General features: G+C 38.2%; 1 protein-coding gene and 1 non-coding gene across 2 annotated transcripts; one reads left to right on the forward strand and one right to left on the reverse strand.

Annotated features, from left to right (window-relative positions):
* Positions 1-1,555: 1,555 nt before the first annotated feature.
* LOC150034709 (uncharacterized) lies at positions 1,556-2,026 on the forward strand. Its single transcript, XM_090316827.1, has one exon. The coding sequence runs from the start codon at positions 1,556-1,558 to the stop codon at positions 2,024-2,026; it is 471 nt and encodes a 156-aa protein (XP_090172953.1).
* A 13,066-nt stretch (positions 2,027-15,092) lies between these two features.
* LOC150034710 (small nucleolar RNA R71) lies at positions 15,093-15,199 on the reverse strand. The gene has a single exon (XR_016531630.1). It is a non-coding gene; the product is annotated as a small nucleolar RNA R71 (small nucleolar RNA).
* Positions 15,200-16,446: the final 1,247 nt, after the last annotated feature.

Below are 16,446 nucleotides of genomic sequence, written 5' to 3' on the forward strand. Positions count from 1 at the left end.
CTTAATTGGGAGAAACGCCACTTCATGGTGAAGGAGGGCATTATGCTTAGGAACAAGGTCCCTAGGGATGGGTTGGAGGTTGACAAGGCAAAAATTGAAGCGATTGAAAGGCTCCCACCTCCAACGAGTGTAAAGGCTGTCAGGAGCTTCTTGGGACATGCTGGATTTTATATACGTTTTGTCAAGGACTTTTCAAAAATAGCACGACCACTGAGTGCGTCGATGGTGGTAGATAGAAAGTTTGACTTCGATGAAAAATGCCTCAATGCATTCATGATTTTGAAGAACGCATTAACAACCGCGTCTGTGTTGATCACATTAGATTGGACACTCCCCTTTGAATTAATGTGCGGTGCGAGCGGTTATGCGATGGGAGTAGTGCTGGCGCAGAAGAGAAAAACAATGCTACATCCTATCGCATATGCGAGTAAGACTTTGAATCCTGCTCAAACTAACTACACCACCACAAAAAAAGAATTCCTTGCGGTAATATTTGCGTTGGAGAAATTCAGAGCATATTTGCTGTGAACAAAAGTACTCATCCACACTGACCACTCGACGATAAAATATTTGATGACAAAGAAGGATACAAAGCCGAGGTTGATTAGATGGGTTCTCCTCCTCCAGGAATTCGATATGGAAATAATTGATTGCAAGGGGATGGAGAACCAAGTTGCAGATCATTTATCCAGATTAGAAAATCCAGAGATTGACCACAATCAGTCAGAAGTGATCACAATGTTCCCAAACGAGCAGCTATTTCAGATTGAAGAATTACCATGGTATGCAACGTGGTAAATTATTTGGTTTGCGAGCAATTTCTCGAAGATTATACCGACCACCAAAAGAGGCGACTCAGGCATGAATACAGATCATATTTTTGGGATGAGCCCAATCTGTATAAGAGAGGGTCAGACCAGATTCTGCGACTGTGTGTACCGGATGCTGATCACCAATGCATATTATCACAATGTCATGATTCACCATATGGCGGGTACTTTGGAGGCCAGCGCACAGCAGCGAAAGTATTACAAAGTGGATATTATTGGCCAACACTATTCAAGGATGCAAGAGACTATGCGATGAAGTGTGACCAGTGCCAACGCACGAGTAATATTTCATGGAAACATGCGATGGCCATGAACATCATTTTAGAACTAGAATTGTTCGACGTCTGGGGCATTGATTTCAAAGAACCATTCCCACCATCGAATGGTCACAAGTATTTTATGTTAGCCGTCGACTACATTTGCAAGTGGGTTCCAAATTCTTGAAGAAAAATATTTTCACTCGTTTTGGCACTCCATATGCCATAATAAGTGATGAAGGTTCCCACTTTGTCAATTACATAGTCAACAACTTGCTGCTCAAATATAATATCCTCCACAAAGTGGCCACCGCATATCATCCACAGATGAATGGTCAGGCTGAAGTGTCCTACCGGGAAATTAAGTCGATATTGGAGAAGGTGGTAAAGCCTTCGTGAAAAGACTAGGCAATAAATTTGGACGATGTGCTATGGGCATACAGGACCGCCTATAAGACACCTATAGGAATGTCTTCGTATGCGTTGGTGTTTGGTAAAACATGTCATTTACCACTGGAGCTGGATCACAAAGCATTGTGGGCGGTGAAGAAGCTTAACTTCGACTTAAAAGCAGCAGGGGAAGCAAGAAAACTCCAATTGGTTGAGCTTGATGAGTGGAGAACACAAGCTTATGAAAACGCCAAAATTTACAAAGAACAAGCAAAGCGTTGGCATGACAACCGGCTATGTGGGAAAAATATCCACGTCAGACAAAAGGTCTTATTTTTCAATTCGCGTCTATGGCTCTTTCCTGAAAAATTGAAGTCGCGCTGGTCTGAACCCTTTATAATTAAAGAAATATTCCCACATGGTGCGGTTGAGCTGATTAATGAGGAAGGGACTCGTACATTCAAGGTTAACGGGCAAAGAGTCAAGGCATATTGTGGGTGTGATTTTCATCGAGAAAAGACCTCTGTAGACTTGAGAAATCCGGAATGAAAGAAAATCAAGTGGCCCCTGTGCTGGCATGTGACAGAAAATCATTTGGTGTGCAAGTCTTTTGGAATATCCTTTTCTTACTTATGATTCCTGAACTCTCACTACTCTGATGCTATTTCAATTATTGTTTATCTGTCTTCATCTTTATATCTTGAAAAAAAAGGGTTTTGTTAACTTTGTTTTATTATTATTTGACCCTCTCAATGTTTTTCTCTTACAATGATCGAGGAGTACGATTACGGAGGCACTACACGAAGACGCAACTACTTTATTTCATCACCGCAATCAAAAGAAAGCAACTCACTACAAATCAGCATGTGTCCACAAATAATGGGGTGACAACGCAAATTTAGGGGATGTATCTTTCCTTCACTTTATTCCAAATTTTGCACTATCGCATCGTATTTTAATTTTGAAAATTTTATCACCGCATCCTCTTTTGTTGGCGCAATCATTTAACACTGATTAATTTAGTAAGTCACTGCATTATTTCTCTTTGTCAATTATGATTTCAATGATGAAACGCATGCCTATAATTTTTCATATATGCTAAAGTCAACTTAATTTTAGGACAGTCACCTCATGAAATATTTCTAGAAGTTAATGGTCTGCTAGTTTTCTTTCAAACTGACCATTTACAAGACTTCTTAAGAGCATCGCATGATTTCTTTCAATCTTTTAGCAATGAGGGCATTGCCGCATTTTAAATTTGGGGTTGCGGTATTCATTTTTCAACCTTGCTATTTTTAGCCTTAAAAAAAATTATTATTACGTTGCGATCAGATCCTACTCATAGTTGGATGTCTGCATGACACTCATAGGGGCAAGCCAAAATGAAGGTAGGAATCGTGATCAACGCATAAATAAAATGATCGCAACTCCACTGCCAAATGGGCATGAGTTTACACTAAGAAAGAGCGCCTTGCTCGTAGTTGGATGTCCGCATGATACATGTGGTCCGCATGATACATGTAGGGGTAAGCCAAAATGAAGGCTAGGCACTTGGATTAGTGCAAGGTCATAAAAAAAATGTCTAAAATATGCAAGGACAAAAGAAAATTCATTTGAAAATACCCCAGTAAAAAAGTTTTTTTTTATGGAATAAATCATGCGATGCCCTGGAATCTAGTAAAGTCTTTTTGAAGGTTAAACTTACGATCCCTAAATTTTAGAAATACTTTAAGAAGAGACTTGGATAAGAATTAAGGAAATTTTGGTGTATAGGATTTGAATAAGGCATCCTTGAGAAATCTAGGAAAGAGAAGGCGGTCGACTTTCTAAAGGAAATCTTTATCATATGCTTGAGGACAAGCATTTTTTAAATTTGGGGGTGTGATAACAGGCAGAAATACATGTTATTACAGCGCAAAGTTATAAAACAATGCAGAATTACAATAATAAAAATATACAATATTACGTCTAAAAGCATTACGTTCACAACATTGCGATCACATGCGTCAATCGCATTAAAATAGCTAACTTATGTATTTTTATGCAGAAAATGCATTGACGCAAGGCACAAATGTGATCCAAAGAAATTAACGTCCAAGCGCATTAAGAGATTGCATTGATGCAAAGCTATGCGATCATTTGCGCTCGTGAATATCTACTTAAGAAGGTTGCCGCATAGAGTCGAATCATGATGGGACAGAAAGATGATGACGGTCAATTTCGAATTAAGTTGACAAGCCGTTAACGTCCTACGGTAGCAAGTACACTCAACTTTTCGGTGACAAATATTCGACGCATCAGACAGAGAATTAATGCCATCCTATCAGTGCAATCATAAGAAAGAAGAAGCTTTTCACCCTGAAGCTCTATAAATATCGAAGGCCACCTTCAGTGCGGAAGCTTAGCCAATTCAGTGAGTTCAGCCAGTTAGTTCAGTAGATAACTTTCCCCTTAGATAAAAGTAGCCTTGTTCATAGTTTTCTTTTACTTAAAAGACAGAAGCGAGCGAAGGGAGATTAGACTGAGAGATCGTTCTGGTGAACTTGGAAGAGTGCCGGGAGTATCGAGATCAGATAAAGGGCCAACTCTTGCGAAAGCAAGAACATCTTTTGAGCAGAATAGAGATGACAGTGTAAAAGCCTTGGGAAGCAAGAAATTGCTACTAAGCTCTCTATCCCTACCTTCCATTGTCATTTTGTACTCTGAACTTATTTATAGAAATTGAAATTTCATCTTTATATCTGTTCACTCTTTGTACATTACGCATGAGTAGCTAAATCAGTCGAATGGGTTGAGAAGCACTTAGCTAGCATAACCTAGGATCTTCATGCTATGCGATTATATTGTATTACGTATGCGCCATTCGTCCATTAGAGATACTCGGAAGGGTAGTGTAAGGATAGAATCTAGGCTTGGAAAAGTCAGGTTAGAATCTAGGCTCGGGAGAGTCGGATTAGAAACACATAATCAAGAGATTAAAGCTTAGAAATAAGCATTGTTTGCTATTAACGCATCGCATGCATCCTAGAGATAGGTTATGATTGTATGCAGTCACCTTGTCCTTGTGTGCATCTTGCATCATCACATAGGCAAGAAGTAGAGACTTAGGAATAAGCTTTATAGACACTATCGCATTCATCGCATGTGCCCTAAAATTAGGAGCCACCGCATTTGCATTGGAAAATGATTTGTTGTCGCATGAGTGTAGCATGATCGCATAGTTTGAACTCATTCTCGGGAAACGCTAGCTAAAGACTTTCTCAATCCATTCTGCCACATACTCAGTGTATTTGTCACATAATCATTCTTATCTCAAATCCACTGCATACTTTTTATACTTCAAACAACAAACCAACCAAACCATTAGTTTATCTGTTACCGCAAAGTGATCTTAAAATTACTGCAACATATTGTTTTCCTTAGTCCCTGAGTTCGACCCTGGGCTTACTAGGAAACTCATTAGGATTTATACTTGGGTTATGCTGAGAAAAGTTGTTTGCACAATGCATTTTCCATCATCGCAACCCCTACCATTATTTCATCGCATAAAATAACGCATCAATGTACAGACCTCAACAACTCTTGTTGATCTATCGGTCTATTCAACAACTCTTGTTGAACTCTCAGTAGTCTCATTCTCACTAGAAATCTCACGTAAAACAAGCTTACTTTGTGGTTTGGGATCCCTAATGTGGTCTTCTTTCAAAAAGATAGCATTTTTAGAAACAAACACTTTGTTCTCACTCAGATCATAGAAATATCCACCCCTCGTTTCCTTGGGGTAGCCTACAAAGAGGCAAACTTTTGAACATGGTTCCAACTTCTTCAGGTTAGCCACAAGCACATGGGCCGAACACCCCCAAATCCTGAACTGGCGTAAACTACCTTTATGGCCCCTCCATAACTAAAAAAGTGTTTCAGAAACACTTTTTGAGGGAATATTGTTCAGAATGTATCATGCAGTCTCTACTGCAAAACCCCAAAACGAGTCTGGAAGATGAGCATAACTCATCATAGATCAAACCATGTCCAACAAGGTTCTATTTCTTTTTTCTGATACACCATTCTGCTGAGGTGTACCTGGGGCCGAGAGTTGGGATGCAATCCCATGTTTTATCATGTTGTTATGCAATTGGAGGTTCATATACTCTCCACCATGATCAAATCGTAGTGTTTGTATCTTCTTACCTAACAAGTTTTCAACTTTAACCTTATACTTCTTGAACCTGTCAAGGGCTTCAGACTTACGTTGCATTAGGTAAAGATACCCGTACCTTGAATAATCATCTATGAAAGAGATGAAATATTCATACTTACCTCGAGCTCGAACACTCATCGGACCACAGAGGCCTGAATGTACAAGCTCCAAGGCTTCCTTGGCTCTATAACCTTTTTCAGTAAAAGGTCATTTGGTCATCTTGCCTTCAAGGCATGACTCACATACCGGCAAGGAGTTTTCTTCTAAACTCTTTAGAAGTCCACTTTTTTACCAACTGCTCAATCCTATTGAGGTTGATATGACCTAACCTTAGATCTCAAAGATGGGCATTTTCCTTAGGAGAAACCTTTGGTAATTTAGCTGTTATTGCCGTACTGAACATTTCAGTGTTAAACAAGGCTTTTATGACTAATGACCTTAGTACATATAAGTTACTTTCCATTGAACCAAAACAATTCTCCATTCCATTCTTGAAATATAAACACTTTATTCTCAGAAAAAAAGATGGTATAACCTTGTTCAATGAGACAAGAAACCGAGATTAAGTTCCTCTTAATATGAGGAACTACGAAAACATTATCCAATAACAGATAACATTTCTTGCCCAAAAATAACTTTAGCATGCCTACAGCAATAGTTGAAACAACCTCACCAGTGTTGACTCGTAGAATCATCTCTCCCTGTGGCAACGTTTTCCAGGAACTAAATCCTTGGTAAGAGAAACTAACGTGATTAGTAGCACCCGAATCTAGGATCCAGGTAGAATCATCATTCTCTACCAAACACGTCTACAAGACCAATAAATCATATTTATTGTCTTTAGATATCCTCCTTTTTTGGAGAGTAGTGGGATCTGTATCAGAATCTGAATAAGCTCCAAGTTTCATGTTAGAGAACATTTCTCTTTTATGAACTTCAACAGAGTCAGCAACATTTGCTTCCTCCTCCTAGAGTTTAACTTGGGAACTGACACTACTGGTTTTATCATCCATCCCTTTGTGCTCGAAAAGTAAGAACTGGCGTTCAAAAAAATCTTGCAACGATTCCATGATCTCACGTGAAATGATCATATGCTCAACCCTCTTGGCCAAAACATCAGATATGTTAGCAAAAATGTGAAGTCGAGCCAATGAATTAGTCTTCATCCACATCTCATATGCGTTACAAACACTTCACGGTGCATTACAGGTTGGGACTTGAGGACATTCCTCAACCATGAAAATTTTGAGGTCGTTTATCACAAAATACATTTTACAACCCTTCAATTTGGAGCCTTAAATATCACTGAAAATGCCCCAAATTGCCCTTCAATACAAGATTCTCTTATTTGCTCGATTTTCTGACCACCTTCAATTTCTTCACGATTTCTCAACTTCTCCAGCTTCAAATCTTCATGGCAGCCCTAAAGTTTGTTCTTCACTCGTCCCTCTTCAATTTGGTCTATAAAAATTTAGTTTCGCATGAGTAAACTAAAAGAACTGACCTTCTCTTTCTGTCTTATGAATTTAGCCAAATTCTCCTTTTTTCTTCCTCTAGTGAAATTCGGCTAGGTAGCTACTTCCATGCTTCACACATGGTTTCGCCTTCTTTTGTCCTTTCATTAACTTCATTTTGAAGTAATTTAATTAAAAATTGATTAATTAATTTAATTTCTTTCTTTATTTCCTTAATTTTTCTCAATTTAAAACAAAAAATTTACTCCCATTTATTTATTATCTATATTGGCACCATAATATCTGATTGGGGAGGAAGATTAGAATTACTCCAACATGCAACAAAATTACTAAGTTACTAAATAAATAAAAGAAGTTTGCACGTGTATAATAAACTCCAATAACCAATGTCAATACTTAGCAACAAAACATACTTAGGTCATATAATCTAAATTTTAGATTTTCTAACTTATTCTCAAGCTTAAGTAAGAGAAAAGGAATTGAGGTTTACAATTTAGTCACCCTTGTAACTGCCCAAAAAAAAAAAAAAAAAAAAAAAATCAAAGCCTTCATTGCAATGGGTGAAATGAAAATCCATGTTAATTGGCAATTGAGTAGTTTAGAACTTGAGGCTAAAAATGGTGTACATTGTTAAGTTTCAAATAGAAGTCAGATAGCAATTAGATAACAATCAGATAGAAATCACTAATATTTAGTAAAATAGCAATCAAATTACAAACAGATACCAATCAAAGTAAGTTACACTCTTGAAATTCAAACTAAATTATGAACTAAAGAAAACACCAATTAGACCCCATTAACAATATACATCCATCAATCTCTACCAATCATATTGCTATCTTATTGAGTAAGCTGGCATAATTGGAACCCACCATGCATTGCGAACCAATTACATAAGTTCAATCAAAATCTCAACAATTTAATTTAATTTATATCATGAAATGAAATAAAACAAAATTTTAGGTTAAATATAATTTATGCGTAGCGTATCTTGTTGGGTGAAAATTTAACTTTCAAAACCAGAGGGAACCAACTTTTTTTGTTAGAGAATCCCACATTGAAAAATTTGGTGTTGGAAGTCTCCTTTATGTACTCCAACCTTGTGTTTTGGGTTTCGGCCCCAAGGGGTACTCATGTTTTTGATGGAGTGAGGAGATAGACCAATGTGAATTCGGTAGACCTCCCACACACACGCAACCACCATCCGTCGGGTGTGGCGCGTGTGTGATGATTATTTTTAATAAAAAATATTACTTTATTATTATTATTATTATTATTATTATTATTATTATTAATTTTAACCAAAAAAAGGGGGAAACGGTTCGTTCATCCGCCCTTCTCACTCCCTACAGTTCGATGTTGAAGGCCTATAAAAGGTGAGGCCTTCAGCAGTTCGATATACAGAATTCATTTCTTCATTCCCCACTTCATTTTCCTCTTCTCCTCCATCTTAGCTTTACGAGCAGTGAGTTTAGAAAGGGTGTACGTTCTGATCGGTAACGGTGTATTTCCAATTGGTTTTCATTTGGCTTTTTTATCCTAGGGACGATGTGGCAATTTTCAGACCTGCTTGCACACTTGGGCAGAGTCGTGAAATGTCTTAAAGAGAGCGAGCTCTGCAACTCACCCTATAACAAGTTTCTGTTTTGCAAGTTTTGCTCTTCGCTTGACGGTCGTGTCTTGACGATTTACTATTCATCGTTCTGAGGGCCCTGCCGTTTCCAACAATTTTAAGACGTTGCCACATCATCAATGGCCCTCAGTAGCAACAATGACGTTATGATATCTGACCTCAACCGTCCATTATGGTTCGAAGGAGCGAACTTCAAGCGGTGGTAGCAAAAGATGTTGTTCTTCCTCACCATCAAGAAAGTTGCCGAAGCTTGTACCAGCGCTAAGTCGATCGTCCCTTTAGAAGAACCAACTGAACAACAGATAAAAGAAGCTGCTGATTGGGAGGAGAAAGACTTTCTATGTAAGAATTTCATCTTAAATGGTTTGACTGATGATCTTTATGACTACTACAGTACAATGAAGATAACAAAGGAGGTCTTGGATGCCGTACAAAAGAAGAATGATATAGAGGAGGCCGGGTTGAAGAAATATGTGGTTAGCCGTTATCTCGAGTTCCAGATGACGGACGAAAAATCCATGGAGGCCTAATCCCATGACACCAGAAGATAGCCCATGAGATAATTACTGAAGGTATACCTCTAAATGAACAATTCCAAGTTGTTGTTATTATTGATAAACTGCCCCCTTTGTCGAAGGACTTTAAGAACACTTTGAGACATAAGATCAAGGAGTTCTCCTTGAAGAGTCTTATAACTTGGCTAAGAATTGAGGAGGAAGCCTGGAAGTAGGACCAGAGGGAGGAGGTGAACACAGTACCTAGGAAACCCACCTCTGCCGTGGTAAAACCTGACAAAAAATCTAAGGGGACAAAGAGGAAAGGTCAGAACCGTGGCTCTAGCAACCAGAACCAAGAGAAAAAACAGAAGCCCCCTTCAGAAGAAACGATACAGTTCCTCTGCTTTAATTGTAATAAACCTGGGCACATGGCTAAGAACTGTAGGAACAGACATCATCCTTCTAGCCAGGCGAACCTGACAGAAGAATCGTTAATTGCCATGATCACAAAAGTAATTGTGATCGGTGTTTGTGAAAGGTGATGGATAGACACTGGCGCGACGCGCCATGTCTATCACGACCTTAGTCTATTTAAAACTTATACTGAAACTAGGGATAAGAATATTCTGTTGGTAGATCACCACTCCATGAAAGTTGCTGGAACTGACGAGGTGGAATTGAAGTTTACCTCTGGGAAGACCCTCACGTTGAAGGACGTTCTGCACACTCTGGAGATACGAAAGAATTTGATTTCGGGCTGTCTCCTTAACAAAGCCGGGTTTACTCAAACTATAGGGGCAGACCTATATACCTTTACCAAAAATAATGTATTTTATAGGGAAAGAATATGCAATTGAGGGAATGTTCAAATTAAATTTAGAGTTTAATAAAATTAAATCTTCTTTGTATATGCTATGTTCTATGAATATTTGGCATGTTAGACTCTGTCATGTGAATAAGAATTTAATTAGTAACATGATTAGGCTGGAAATGATATCTAAGTTATCCACAAATGATTTTGATAAATGCGAGTATTGTAGTCAGGCTAAAATTACTAAAACTCCATATAAATCCGTACTTAGGAATTCTGAGCCTCTAGATTTGATTTATTTTGATGTCTGTGAATTTAATGGCATCTTGACTAGGAACAGTAAAAGTTATTTCATTACTTTTATTGACGACTTCTTTGATTTTACTTTTGTATACTTACTGAAAAACAAAAGTGATGCTTTTGATGCCTTCAAATATTTTGTTTCTAAAATAGAGAATCAGTTTAATAGAAAAGTTAAAGACTTCGTAGTGATAGGGGAACCGAGTATGACTTGAATAGTTTTAATGAATTCTTTAACTCACATGGAATAATACACGAAAAGACCGCACCTTATTCTCCTGAAATGAACGAAAAAGCCGAAAGGAAAAATAGAACTTTAGTTGAGCTAGTAGATGCTATTTTACTTCGTTCAGAAGCCGTGTCTTATTGGTGGGGTGAAATCATCCTTACCATGTGTTATGTCCTAAATAGAATCCCGAAATCTAAAAATAAAACTTCACCTTATGAAATTCTAAGGAATAAGAAACCAAACTTATCCCACTTTAGAACATGGGGTTGTCTAGCCTTTGTAAGGATTCTTGACCCAAAAAGGAGAAAGTTGGCTAGTAGAGCTTACGAGTGTGTCTTTATAGGTTATGCCTTAAATAGTAAAGCCTACATGTTCTATGATCTAGTGAACCAAGTGATAATTGAGTCAAATGATGCTGAATTCTTTGAAGATAGGTTTTCTTTTAAATCAAGGAATAGTAGGGGCTCTGGATCAAGTGGTATAACCATAGTTAGAAATCCTAACCCTAGAGAGGAAACTGACTCAGAACCTAGAAGAAGCAAAAGAGGTAGAACCGCCAAAGATTTCTGAAATGACTTTCTGACCTACAATGTAGAAGAAGACCCTAAAGATCTAAGAGCTGCCCTGTCCTCAGTAGATGCCAACCTATGGCAAGAAGCCATAAATTATGAGATGGACTTACTTGAGTCAAATAGGACTTGGCACTTAGTAGAATGTAAGGCAATAGGCTGAAAATGGATCTTAAGAAGGAAACTTAGACCTGATGGGACTGTCGACAAATTTAAAGCCCGTTTAGTAGCGAAGGGCTTTAGACAGAGAGAAAACGTAGATTTCTTTGACACCTTCTCCCCTATTACTAGAATTACCTTTATTCGTGTTCTGTTCACTCTCGCTGCTCTTTATAACCTCGTAGTACATCAGATGGATGTAAAACTACTTTCCTAAACGGTGAACTTGAAGAAGAGATTTACATGGAACAACTTGAGGATTTTGTTGTCCATGGTTAAGAAAAATAAGGTGTGTAAATGAGAAAAAACTCTCTATGGACTAAAACAAGCTCCTAAGCAATGACATGAAAATTTGACAACTTTATCCTATCTAAAGGTTTGAAGGTCAATGAAAGTGACAAATGCATTTACTATAAGTTTGATAATAACCTCTGCACTATCTTGTGTCTATATGTAGATGATTTATTGATCTTTGGGTCGAACTTGCACGTCATAAATGATGTAAAATCAATATTGAGTACGAACTTCAACATGAAAGACTTAGGAGAAGCTAGTATAATCTTAGGCATAAAAGTAAATAGGTCTGAAAAAAGAATTTCTTTGGATCAATCTCACTATATAGAAATGTAACATCCCAAATTTCAGGAAAATTTAAATTAATTATCTAAAATTATTGAGTTTAAATTTCCTTTTCATTTGGAAAATTGTGGTTAAAGTGAAATATTTGAAAAACTATTATTGGTTAAATTGAATTTAATTGATTAGATATTCGAACTGATTATCTTGAAAATATTGAATTTTGCTTCCCTTTGATTTTGGATTTTAGGGCCAACTTAAAAAATAAATAAATTAAAAAAATAAAAGAGATAATTAATTTCATGTGGTTTTGAATTGATTTAAATATTTGGAAGGATTTAATTTGTATCAAATTGATGGATCTTATGCCCTTTAATTTTGGTTTTTGAAACTAAAATTAAGATAATTTGAAATGTTAATTGATTTTTAGATTTAATAGAATTTTTGGAGATTTTGGAGATATTGTGATAAAATATTTTATTTATCTATTCAAAATTTGGAAAAAATAAAAGAATTGAGATTTTTTTCGAAATTAAATGAGAGTAAAAAGAGGTAAAAAAATTGGGGAGAAAGCAATTCGATTTTTCAGCGACAGCAACCACAAAATTATCAATTACCAACGTTTTAACCGTTGGATTGTGCTCAAATTTGGTCAGCCTGTTCGAGACATATAGAGTTTTATTTTGAATGGTTTGATCGTTGTTTGAAGCTCTAGTTTGTTCGTAATTGCTGCTGAATAAAATATGTAAACTAGAAATTTCCCTTCTCTACCACTCTCGCAAACCCTCTTCATGCAAGACCCTCACTACTAGCCGCTAACCTAAACAATTTATATCGTCCAACAGCAACACATGCTGCCTATCTATGGCAGCTACAAGTCAACGCACCATTGATAATGGACAGAAATGCACGTTATCATAGTGCTAAGTTATTAAACAATGTTGGATTGCGTTGAGGAAATATGTTAAATTGCGTCCATTAAGCATAAACTCTATAATATTGCGGTCGCATACGTTCAGTGCATTAGAACTATTGATTTTTATATTTTTGTGTAGAATATGCATTAATGCAATGCAAGATTGCGATCATAGAAATCATCGATCGAGCGCAACTTTACCGCAAGACTTTGCGTTGATCGTGCTCGCAGATATTCGCCCGAGAAGGATCACCGCAACTTGGTCAGTGCAACATGGTGGGCGCATCTAGGTGAAAGGCCAATTAAGAAGCGATGGGACAGAAAGCTTATGACAGTCGAATCGAAATTAAGTTGACAGCCGATAACGGTCACAAAGTACATTCAGCTTTATCGGTAACAATCATTCGGCGCATCAATCAGGAATTAAAGTTGTCCCATCTGTACAACCGGAAGAGAGAAGGCATCTTTCACTATAGATGCCTTATAAATACCAAGTGCATTCTTCAGAATAGGGGTTCACGATATATACATTCGGTTCACCGCAAGTTTTGTTCATAGTTTTCTTCCATTTTTAAGGCGGAGCAAGAGAAGAGTGGTTACGCCAGAGATCACCCAGGGCAACTCGAGAGAGAACCTTGGGGCATAAGAGCAGAGAGCGGTCCGACTCTCGCGAGAGCGAGAATATCCTTAGAGCATGACTAGAAATAGTGTAAACACCTAGCAGGAAAAAATTACTACCAGGCCCTTTATTATACTTGTATTGTTTTTTGTACTTCATCTTCATATCTATTCAATGGAAGTTCTATTTCTACATCTGCTCACTCTCTTAATAAGCATGAGTAGCTAAACTAGTTGAATGGATTAAGGAGAACTAAGCTAACATTACCTAGGGAGTCATTGCTTGCGAATGCCTTGTTTTATGCTGTGCAAAATACCCATTAGAGTTACTCGAGAGAGAGTCTAAAGAAAGAACCTAATGTCTCGAGAGAGTTAGTTTAGAATCTGGACTCGAAAGAGCAAGATTAGGCTTGCATAAACAAGAGATAGGGACTTAGAGATAAGCTCTTTTTGTCAACTTGCATCGCATGCATCCTAGTAATGGGAATGATATTATGTGGTCGCATATTTGTGTGAATGTCATGTTGTCATTGCATAAATAGAGATAGAGGTTTATGTGTAATCCCTGTAGACTTATCCATAATTATTGCATGCGTTCTAGCCTTAGAAGCTGTGGTACTTGCACCAAGAGGTGGTTTACTGTTGTATGCACATTGCATGATTGCAAGCATGAACGCATTCTAGGGAGTGTTAGCCAAAATCTTTCTCAACCCGTTCACTGCATATTCATCACATTTCCCGTTTACCAACTCTTTCCAAACTCTGTCGCATTTGTTATTTATTTTTAATCAACACAATCAACAAACCAAACACTTTATTTATCTTCCCGGTTACCGCAAAGTTTTCATCAAAATTATCAACACAATCTATTTTCACAAGTCCTTGTGTTTGACCCTGGACTTACCAGGAAACTCAGAGGAATTTACACTTGAATTCCGCTGGGAAAAATTGAGTGCACAATGCAATTCCATCAACGCATATTATCCATATTTTCATTTCATAAAATAATGCATCAAGTTTTTTGCGCCGTTGCCAGGGAATTCGGTAAAATAGCTTGTTAACGGTAATTTTTTTTATTTCTTTGTAGGACTCTCAATCTCTGGCGAACTATGACCCGGAGATTAAGAGGACTTTCAGACGAAGATTGATAGACCGCCAACAGCAACCGCAATCCGATAAAGAAGAGATGGCAGAGCAGCCTGGAGGTGGAGCACGAAATGATAATAATGTCATGGAGAATCCAATTCTGCTGGCAAACGATCGCAATAGGCCCATCAGGGACTATGCATCGCCAAACCTCTATGATTTCTCTCTAAGAATCATGAGGCCTGCCCTCGACGAAAGAAGATTCGAAATGAAACCGGTGATGCTGTAGATAATTCAGACTGCAGGTCAATTCGGAGGAAGACGTGGTGAGGATCCGCATGCTCACCTCCGAAGTTTTATTGAAATCTGCAATACTTTTGTGTTTCCTGAACATCTTTGCTAAAGAAGTTCGACTAACGTTATTCCCATTTTCTCTCTGTGATCAGGATAGGAAATGGGCATATTCTCTCGAACCGGGAGAGATCACTTCTTGGGGGTAGGTAGTGGAGAAATTTATGAAGAAGTATTTTCCACCTATCGAGAACGCAAGACGAAGGAAGTTTATTACTAATTTTGAACAAGACTTGGACGAATCGCTCAGCGATGCTTGGGAGAGGTTTAAAAGGTTGATTCGGGATTGTCCACATGATGGGTTACCAGACTGCCTTCAAATGGAAATTTTCTATCATGGTTTGAATCCCGCTTCGCAGACCGCTACCAACGTGGCAGCCACTGATGGTCTGCTTGACAAAACTTATGATCAGGTGAAAAAATCCTGGATCGCATCTCCAAGAACCATGAAGACTGGAGAGAGAGTGACCAGAGATTGAGACTTAAAGATTCTAAAGCAAACAACGATGATATTACTTCATTACAAAACCAAATGACCACAATGATGAATTTGATCCAAGGAATGGCAATCAGCAGCCCAACACCGCAAGGTGGGCAAATCAACGCAATCAGTTAGAACACCACATGGTGTGCGACTTGCGGTGATGGGCATGCGATGGAAGATAGCCTGCAAAATCCACAATCTGTATACTTTGTGAAAAATAATCCCTTTTCAAACAGTTACAACCCCGGGTGGAGAAACCACCCCAATTTTGCTTGGAAGAATTAACAACAAAATTTTCAACCTGTGGCACAAAAAGAAGGGCCTCCAGGATTCTTTCAACGCAACAATGGTCAACCGAGCAATCAAGCAAGTAGCTCACAACAACCACCACAATCCACTTCTTTGGAGAGCCTATTGAAGCAATATATAGAGAAAAACGAGATAGTGCTTCAAAGTCAGGCCATGTCCATCCGCAATCTTGAATTGCAAATGGGCCAGATTGCGAGTGAGCTGAAAAGTCGACCGCAAGGGGAGTTGCCAAGTTCAACCAAACTTCCATGAAACTCGGGGGGATCAGGTAAGAAGCAATGTCAGGTTGTGACATTGCACAATGGGAAGACTGTGGAGGGAGAAAAGAAGGAGCATAGTAGAACAACTTCCATCGCAACTGAGCCTAAGATTGCGGTAATGCAAGAAATAGAACGAGAAAATGAAGTAGTGGAACCTGAGGTTGTGTCGACGTCGAAGCCTAATGAAATGGGAACCGTGAGAGTTCAGTTACCACCCTTCCCACAGAGACTAAGGAAGAAGAAAAACGAAGAGGTACAATACCAACGCTTCTTATCTATGTTAAAGCAATTACATGTTAACATTCCTTTCAGTGAAGTGATTGAGGAAATGCCTGCCTATGCCAAGTTTCTGAAGGACATGGTAACTAAGAAGAGGGGCGCTGGAAAATTTGCCACGGTGGCATTAACGCAAAGTTCCAAATCCATAATCCCATCGAAGATGAGCGATCTTGGGAGCTTTACTATTCCTTGCTCCATAGGAGGACTCTATATGTGGAA

The sequence above is a fragment of the Benincasa hispida genome, chromosome 8, assembly GCF_027475165.1.
Source record: "Benincasa hispida cultivar pf3 chromosome 8, pf3_genome.v1.1, whole genome shotgun sequence".
NCBI classification, from domain to species: Eukaryota; Viridiplantae; Streptophyta; class Magnoliopsida; order Cucurbitales; family Cucurbitaceae; genus Benincasa; species Benincasa hispida.